Below are 9865 nucleotides of genomic sequence, written 5' to 3'. Positions count from 1 at the left end.
AGTTTGACATGCAAAACTTAACACAAGTCCGAAGGCTTGGATAACAAGCCTAACACATGCTGAAGACAAAGTTCTGGTGACATTTTTGGTCTTTGTTTTGCTAGTTTTTACCTGTGTTGATCAACTGAATTTCTTCCTGACTCACAGCAATTTGGTGCACTCAGAAAAGTCCTGGGTTGCCCAGCTTAGACTCTAATTTTCTGTTCATGTGTGGTACCGCTGTACTGCTTTTTTATTGTGTTTTTTTTTTTCTTTTGTGTTGACTGATACAGGACACAAATGCAAGAACTGATTGACTTTAAACAAATTATATTGCCTCTATCGGTAAATCTATCTCTCAAAATACTTTTGTGATAGAGGTATCAGAGCTGCTGCATCATTACTGATGTTAAAGTGATTCAGCTGTAGATTTAGAAATGGAAGGTCTTAGAGGGGAAGCTTTATGAGGAAAAGCTAAAGTTGCTTGGTCTATTCAACCTGGAGGAGACTGAGGAGAGACCACATTGCAGTTTACTGCTTCCTCACAAGGGAAGGAGGAGGACCAGGTGCTGATCTCTTTTCTCTGGTGACCAGTGATAGGACCAGAGGGAACAGCAGGAATAAATGCAAGGGGAAGTTTAGGTTGGACGCCAGGAAAAGGTTCTTCCCCTAGAGGGTGGTGGAGCACTGGAACAGCTCCCCAGGGCAGCAGTCAGAGTGCCAAGCCTGACTATAATCAACAAACATCTGGACAATGCCCTCAGCCACATGGAGTTGGAGTTGTCCTGTGCAGTGGCAGGAGTTGAACTTGATGATTCTTGTGGGTCCCTTCCAACTCAGGACATTCTATGTTTCTATGATCCTTTTTCTAGGCCAAGATTATCAAATAAGTAGAATGCAAGCAAACCCATGACTTTGTGGAATGTTTCTTTTGGAAGGAAAAAACTAGTGATGCCACCAGGTATTTTCAATACAGTCCTGTTTATTTATAAACAACATAAAAGGTCTTATTTTTTCTTTGAACTGTAAACAATCAAACAATAGGAAATAATTTATTTTCTTCTAGCCTATGTCTTGATGGTTCCTCATATGAAGTAAAAATGATACAATTGTATGAAACAAGGCTGTAATGATTGCTAATTTCCTTCCAAGGAGATTCGGACCACCATATTTCTTTTCTTTTCTTTTTTTTTTTTTTAATTTGGACATTCACCAGAGACAATTGTCTCTGTATACTGCAGACCACTTCAGCACTGGAGAGCTCATCAGCTTAACTCACCCATTTTAAAAGACCACACAACATCACTGATCAGTGAGAGAGAGCTAGAACCTGGCTCCAACCTAGAGCCATCAAGATGGAGATTGTATATGCTGTTCTCAGGTGCTTTGTGCTGCAGCTGTGGCCCAGACAGACAGACTGTCTCTTTCCGGAGTCCACAGAGAAGCCTCTGGGCACGGTGTTGTTATGGGGAACTGAAGGAGCATTGACCTTTCTGTGAAAACGCTTGCCATTATGACAATAATGAGTATGAGCAACAAAGCCGGTGAAGGGGCTGGAGAACAGGCCTTATGGGGAACGGCTGAGAGAGCTGGGGTTGTTTAGCCTGGAGAAGAGGAGGCTGAGGGGAGACCTCATTGCTCTCTATAACTACCTGAAAGGAGGTTCTGGAGAGGAGGGTGCTGGCCTCTTCTCTCAAATGACAGGGGACAGGACAAGAGGGAATGGCCTCAAGCTCCACCAGGGGAGATTTAGGCTGGACATTAGGAAAAAAATTTTCACAGAAAGGGTCACTGGGCACTGGAACAGGCTGCCCAGGGAGGTGGTTGATTCACCTTCCCTGGAGGTGTTTAAGGCACGGGTGGACGAGATGCTAAGGGGCATGGTTTAGTGTTTGATAGGAATGGTTGGACTCGATGATCCGGTGGGTCTCTTCCAACCTGGTGATTCTATGATTCTATGATTCTATAAATAAAGTGTCTCAAGTGATCTGTTTGGGCTGTCATACAGCAGAGAAATATACCTTCCAGTAGAGCTGCACAGACTGGTGCTCCAAACAGAGGATACCTCTATGTCCATGTATCCCACTGGCAGCCTCTCTTACAGGAGAAAAACTGCTATTCCCTCCCTCTTGTCCACCACTGCAGGTTGTACGGGATGAGAACCTTGAGAACAACAGAAATATTTAATGCGGCCTTCCTGGGTTTTCAACCCCAAGAGATAGGAATGGTGGTGCTGGCTTCCAGATAAAGACAACTACCCTCCCTTTAGTCATGCTCTGGTGTAGCACAGCTGAGGATGTGGAGTGAGAGCAGCAGAGGGATAACAACAAATGGCAGAGACCATAAATTTGTGTTGCTGCAAAGCAGCAGCTCAGGGAACTGCAGCCTCATCCTCTCATTAGGGATTTTAGGGTGACTGATGATCGCACAGCTCTCAGCAGTACTGCTGTTTGTAATGCACAGGCAGAACCTCCTTAGTGCTGTTTCTACTCATCCCTATTTCAAGGCAGATTCTTCTCGCTGCCTCCCACAGTCATTTTACAGAGGTCCTTTGGAAACCTTGCTTCTTCTCATGACTCACTCTTCTCCTCCATAAGATGTATCTCCAGTTTGAAAATTGATGCTGTGTACAACCCAACTTACCCCACAGGGATTTCTACATATCTTGCCATGGCAAAAGCATTGTGGTATTGCATTGATTTATATTTTGAGCAAAAAGATTCTAGTGAGATCAAAAGCTGTGTCTGTAGTTCAGCTGTGGTTCAAAGAATGGCGAGACAAATTTTTACAGTTTTAGGTGTGAAATATCTCAGCTCTTTCACCTTCCCTCTAGGACGACCCTGTATTGGGGTGAGAGTTTGGTTCTGAGTTCATAGAGTGTGAAATAAATCCTCCAACAGAGGGCTGGAAATCATCTTCAAATACGTCATCATTGATGCCACTCTCATAAGCAGGTGGTGGAGTGAGTGGCTCCAGTGGCTCAGACCTGTCTTCAATACCTTTCACTTCATGGATGTCTGAAACAAACCGCTGCAGTCTTGGGGGTAGCACCAGCTGCAACTGCATTCTGGAGCTTGTGTCTGTCTTGTGGGTATGCCTCGTGTCGGATGCCCTGAGAGTGTCCACCCTAATCTCTTCTTGGGCAGATGATTCAATAACTGCATTGTAAGGCGGAGGCTCATTCAGTGGTGAGGGCACTGAGGCTGGATTGGATGCAATTGTCCATATTGGTGGGGCTGACATGGTCATTACCTCCTCGTAGGTGGGTGCTTCATAGGCAGTGTTCACCCTGTGCACAAAGAGAGGAGTGGCAGTTACACTCATTATTTTACAGCTTAGTCTATGCAGCTGCAGGGAGTCCACATGATGTTGGTACATGGACAATCAGTAGATGTGACTAAGACGGAATATGTCACGTGGTATTACTCTATGTGATGTTCTGCCACTGGAGACCTTGGAAGGTATCTGTAAGGATGTTGTCCCTCATTTAAGATCTCCCAGTTAAAATGGATTACTAAGAACTACTACCTACTAATTATTTCTCAGAATAAAAGAATACATTGCTATTTTAATAATTAGCTCAATGTTCATCTATTTTTGAGAAGTGGTGAAAATTCTGTATTTTATTTAGTTTAATAGAGGACTAATTTCTTGTGTTGTAAAAAATATCTGCAAAGAAAAATGTTACTTTAGAAACATTTTCTTTTTTATGTCACATTTTTAAATAAACAGATGCTTACTTTCTTCTCATATGCCCCCAGCCTAGTGAAGCCCAATATAGACTTTTCTAAAAATAAATACATAATAACATTTTTGCCCTCCTACAACACTCTGTATTTGAAATCGTCAAGTCATTTATAGACGTGGATAATTATTAGCTGGATTATACAGACAAGGAAGCAAAGATACAAATAAGTTTAAACTCCTCACCTACAGTAGGCAACTTGGGGTTAAATTAAGTGATGCTGAGAACCTGCAAATGTACATGAAGCCAAAAAGATGTGGGAGTATTCAGAGCCTCTCAAAATTAGGGTATTTTAGTATCAAGTTGGGTTTTTAAGACTGGAAACACACCCAGTCACAGGTTCCTTTTTAAAAGTTTGCCGAGGAACCGTTGCTTTGGTGATAAGGTTTATAGACCTAAACCCAGTTAAGAATCAGTACTGCTTCAGCTTGCTTTCTTTTTCCTTGTCTGACTCATTGTTTGGCAAGACTTGATTACTCAAAGGAAAATAAAACTGGGCCTGGATCTGTTTAACCTTGGAAGTTGTTAGTGGATCAGTTCCTGGGGGAAAGAAAGTATATATTGAAAAAGACACAGGATATATGTGGCACAGACTTTTGCAACCTCCGCCTGAAGAATGAAGGAAAATAGCCTAAAAAGAACTTTCATCTTCTGGAATGGAGTCTATGTTTGGTGCCGGAAGGGCAGAAAAACAGTATGTAAAATAGCTATATCTGAGGAGAGAGAGTTAAAGTAAGAGGAATAACAAAGTTGCTGCTTACTCTGCTTGGCTTTGGGCGTTTGGAGGTGTCTCATTTGCATCACGACGTTGCTGATTCTTCAAGTAACACTCGGCAAACACACTCAGCAAATAGCCAACAAGGCACACTCCCCCGACCCCTAGGAAGAAGTAGGCTACTGGATTGATGTTAGATGAAATAGCCAGCATGATGACTCCAATGAGAAGAGCAGCGGTAAAAAGAAGCAATAAGGCTTGGCGGATGTTCTTCCATTGTGTCTCCAACAACATGGCAGTATAGATGGTGGTAGCAGAGAGTTGAGAACAGATGAGCAGTTGAGAAGACAGACATCTGTGGAAGACAGAATAGTTTGTTCATCATGAAATATGAGCATACAAACACATTATCAGTATCATGACCAAAATAAGAACATACATACTCAAGTACACGCCGTCATGAAAACATGCAGCTATGCACATACGTAATAAGCCTGGGAAATCTGTGCATCAATATAATGTACTAGAATTTCCAGTGTGAATGTTTATTGAATAAGGACACTTGGACATACAGTTGCAAGATATCAAACGTGTAAATAGACCACCAACACTTAGTGCCAGGCTTATGTGAAAAGGTATAGCTTCTTAACAGACTGAGAGCAGTCTAGGATGCAGATTTCAGATTACTATGGAAGTAAACACAGAATAACTTTAAAGGTCAATTCTAGAACATTTGTACATTGTATAATGAAGGTTCAGATACTAGTTCAGGTCCTAGAAGAAGAGTAGCCTGTATTAGTGGGGTTGCCTGCCCCAGTAAACAAAGCATCTAACTTTGGTGTAGTATTGTAGCAAGGACATTATTTTAGGTTCTAGATATAGCTGGGGTATGTCTATTTTTGCAAAATATAGGCATGCATTTGAATACTTGCCTATAACCCCAGTTCTTTTTCTGTTGATGTGCTTTTTGTGCCGTTCTCAAACATGAGAGCCCCTTCTTTTCCCCATGCCAAACGCCATCTTTGTGAAAGAGACAGCAGTTGTCACTGTGTGCAGTCAATACAGAACAAATATCAGGGATCAATGGTATGCCATAATTAAGGAGTCATCTTGCATGTGTTACACTAACCTACCTCTATTCCACTGTATTGATGAAGACCCCTTTGAAGGACACAATGGGCATGTTTTTTATAAATATGCATCTCAAAAGAAATATACAGTTCTATATAGTTTCATGTTATATCGTGTGCTTTTGCACACTAAATGTGTTCCCTTGTTACAGCAAAAATAGACAAATTTATATACACAAATGCCAGAAAAAGAAGCGTATTCTTTCTGAATAAGATTATATTCATATTACCTTTTTTACTGTCAGCTTTCAGTGTATACTTACCAGAGAGAGGTTTTGGTCGGTAGGAACAGTCATGTTTTAACTTCTCTCTTCATCACAAGGAAAAATTTGCAAGCTCTTTTGTCCCTGCTCCTTTCCTTTCTGAGCTGAGAATGGGACAACAGTAAAAACTCTCCCTTCCTCCTTTTGAGTTTTCTTGTAGAGAGACAACAAAGATTTCTTTTGAAAATAAAAGCCAGTAACTAGTGAGTATAGGAAGGTACCAAGCAATGGGAAGATCCCGTTGCATGAGTTTTGCATGGGAAATTAAAAGCCCATTTTTTCCAGGTTCTGAAGGCAAAGCAATTTCTAGACGATCACATACCTTCTACTCTTTTGCAGCTCTTGTAGGTCTGTCCCACAAAAGCAGGAAACTCATTAAGGAAGAGGGCGGAGTGAGCAGTGGAGGAGTGCTTACCTATGTCAGGTCTGTTTGGTCCGCTTTACTTTAATGAGAGAAACTCTGCCCTGAAAACTGTTTTCTCCCCTCTGCATAGCAGCGGAATCTTGATCTCTGCCTCAGAAAGCAGGAAGGGCTGCTGGCACAGCCCTCATCGCATGGCCCACACATAAATCTATTTAGTAGTTGTGTAAAATGTAAATCTATACATTTTTCTATCCTGATTGGGTGCTGTCTGTCAGACTTTGGTTTATGCCCTCTGATTCTACAAACAAAAGGGAAAAAAGAGGCAATAGGTTATTCTGCAGAGAGCTGAGTTACAGTCCTTTTTACTCCCTTATGTATCTGGGAATGAGGAGAACCAATAAGCAGCAGAAGGGGTACTGAATTACTTCATAAAATCTGTAATCAGCTGAACCTCTAGTGTGTATCAGAAAATAGAATAGACTAGAATTAGAATCAGAGTAGAACAGAATAGAAGAAGAGACTATTTCAGTTGGAAGGAACCTACACTGATCATCTGGCTCATCTGCCTGACCAATTCAGGACTGACCAAGTTAAAGAATATTATTAAAGGTATTGTTCAAATGCCTATTAAACATTGACAGGCTTGGGGCATGGATCACCTCTCTAGAAAGCTTGTTTTAGTGTTTTATCTCTCTCCTGGTAAAGAAATGCTTCCTAATGTCCAGTGTAAATCTCCCCTGGCACAGCTTTGAACCATTCCCACTTGTCCTATCACTGGATACCAGGGATCAGCACCTCCCTCTCCACTTCCCCTCCTTAAGAAGCTGCAGAAAGCAATGAGGTCGCCCTTCTGCCTTCTTTTCTCCAAACTAGACAAGCCCAAAGTCCTTAGCTTCTCCACAAAGGACACAACTTCCAGCCCTTATACCAGCTTTGTTGCCCTCCTCTCAGATGCATTCAGGTACCTTCACACCCTTAAATTGTGAAGCCCAGAACTACACACAGATTTCAAGATGAGATGGCACCAGTGCTGAATGCACAGGATAATTACCTCTTTTGACCATCTGGTTATACCCTGTTTGATGCACCCTAGGATGTGGTTTGCCGTCTTAGCTGCCAGGGCGTGCTGCTGACTCATATTGAACCTGCGGTTGACCAGTCCCCCCAGGGCCCTCTCTGGAGGGCTGTTCTCCAGCTGCTCCTTTCCCAGTTTATACTCGTGTCCAGCATTCCTCTGTCCCAGATGCAGAATCCAGCATTTGATCTTGTTAAATTTCAGCTGTTGATGATTGCCCAGTGCTCCAACCTATCTAGATTCCTCTGCAAGGCCTCTTGTCCCTCAAGAGACTCAACAGCACCTCCCAGTTTGGTATCATCAGCAAACTTGTTAGTGCTGCATTCAATTCCTGCATCCAGATCATTGAGGAATATATTAAACAGGACTGGCCCTAGAAATGAATCCTGCTGGTGACCAGTTGCCAGCCAGATTTAGTCCCATTCACAGCAACCTTTTAAGCTCTGTCCTTCATCCAGTTCTTCAAGCAGTGCACCACGAATCTACTCATCCCACAGTTGGACAACTTGTCCAGAAGGTTGCTGTGAGGGACGGTATCTGTAGCCTTACTAAAATCCAGAAAATCTGCGTCCACCACTTCCCTTCATCTGCTAGGTGAGTGATCTTATTATAGAAAGATATCAAATTAGTTAATTAGGTCTTTCCCTTTGTGAACTCATGTTGACTGTACCTGGTGATTGTTCTTTAAATGCCAATATAATCTTCTCCATAATTTTTCCAGGAACTGAGGCTATACTAGCAGGTTTGTAGTTCCCTGGGTCTACTCCTTTTCATAGACTGGAATAGCACTGGCTAGCTTCCAGTCAGTAGGGACCTCTCCAGACTCCCAAAACTTTTTGGTAGATGATTGGGAAGGGTCCTGCCATAACACCTTCTAGATCTTTCAGTATTCTGGGATGAATTCCATCAGCCCCTATGGACTTGTAGGCATTCAGCTAATACAGCTGATCCTTTACAGTTTCAACACTTACAAATGGAAAGTCACACTACACACGCAGTTCTGTGACTCAGGGTACCAGGGAGCCCAAGGTCTGTCAGTATTATTAAAGTCTGTGGCAAAAACCATATTGAATGCCTTCACTTTTTCTTTATCCTTATTAGTAAGATGACCGTCTTCAACAAGTTTCTCTTTTATGTTTTTTTTTAGACCTCCTCTTGCAGTTAATATACTTTAAAAAGGTGAAACAGCACTGGCTAGTTTCAACTCTAATTGGGCTTTGGCCTCTCATGTCACTTCCCTGCATATATAAACTGCATGACTATAATGTTCCTGCAAAACCTGACCTTGCTTCTAGAGATCATACAGCTTCTTTTTCCTCATGAGCTCCATGAGGAGCTCCATGTTCAGCCAAGCTGGTCTTCTAACCTACTTGCTTAACTTATAAAACAGTGGAATTGGCCGTTCCTGTGCTTCTAAAAGGTGGTTCTTAAAGACTGACTGGCACTTGTGGGCTCCTAAGCTCTCAAAAGCAGATTCCCAGGGTACGTTGCTAAATACCTACCTGAAGAGCTTCATGTATGCCCTCCTGAGGTCCAGGGTAGCAGCTCTGCTTATTGTTCTTTCTTCTTGCACTGAAAATTTTAAACTTAATCTTTTCATCATCACTGTGGTAGGCAGCTGGCTCCCATTACATCCCCACAAGACCGTCTCTATTCACAAGCAAGAAGTCTAGAAGAGCGTCTTTCCAAGTTGGTTCACTGACTGCCTGTGACAAGAAGCTACCTCCTACAAATTTCAAGAATTTACAAGACCTGCTCGTCTCAAGCGGTATGACAATCCCTGTTAATGTCTGGGAAGCTGAAAAATCCCACAAGGACAAGGGCGAGCAATCCTGAAATTCCTCCTAATGACCTATAGAGTAACAACACATCAGTGCTTGCATCATTGGAAGTACTCAAACACTCTAGTATGAATTACCTCCTGGAGCTGGCTGCAGCTTATGTTTGTCAGTACAAGGCAGTTCAAGAGAGAAATTGAAAGCTTGGATATGATCTGGTAAATTGCCACCACAATGATCTGAGGGCTGGAAAACTTTGACAACTTAAGAAGCTGGGTTTATACAGCCTAGAGAAGAGAATGTTTAGGCAGATGGTGCGTGTCTACTTAGAGTTTTGCAATATCTAGTAGAGAGTTACAGAGACGATGGAGATGCTTTTCATGAGGGTACATGGTGACAGGACAAGAGGTAATAGGAAAAGAGGGTAAGTACCTCCGTCTATAAGAGAAAAGTCTTCAGTGTTAAAACAGCAAAACATTGAATTTACTTGCACAGAGAGTGAAGGAACCATCTTGGCTGGAAATATTCAAGATGTAACTGAGTCCAGGGCTCTGCTTTCAGTAGGAAGTTGGCCTAGATGATCTCCTCTTCCAGCCTAGATTTGTCAATGTATTTATGTTTTGAATATTTTTCCCCTTATAATTGCCTTTTTTTTGGCTGCTGACTACATAAAGGACCTTCAGCTCTTATCCATTCATATCTTTTGAAGATGGCAGACTTAATATCCATGTAAAGGAAAGGAATTCAGGCTTCTGCTGTCTAGCATGTTGTTTTGCAAGACTAATTTAATTGGGAAAAGTGACTTGTTTCCCCGTT

The 9865-nt window shown here is 42.1% G+C and overlaps 1 protein-coding gene across 1 annotated transcript; it reads right to left on the bottom strand.

The window, feature by feature from the left end:
- Positions 1–2085: 2085 nt before the first annotated feature.
- On the bottom strand, positions 2086–6687 carry TMEM139 (transmembrane protein 139). Its single transcript, XM_069849885.1, has 3 exons — positions 5833–6687; positions 4486–4794; positions 2086–3268 (listed from the first exon to the last, which is right to left on the bottom strand). Exons 2-3 carry the CDS (start codon positions 4731–4733, stop codon positions 2809–2811), a joined length of 708 nt encoding a protein of 235 aa, XP_069705986.1. The 5' UTR covers positions 4734–4794; positions 5833–6687; the 3' UTR covers positions 2086–2808.
- Between the last annotated feature and the right edge of the window lie 3178 nt (positions 6688–9865).

This window comes from Phaenicophaeus curvirostris, chromosome 1 (genome assembly GCF_032191515.1).
Source record: "Phaenicophaeus curvirostris isolate KB17595 chromosome 1, BPBGC_Pcur_1.0, whole genome shotgun sequence".
Taxonomy (NCBI): domain Eukaryota; kingdom Metazoa; phylum Chordata; class Aves; order Cuculiformes; family Cuculidae; genus Phaenicophaeus; species Phaenicophaeus curvirostris.
This window is presented reverse-complemented; position numbering and strand designations above follow the sequence as displayed.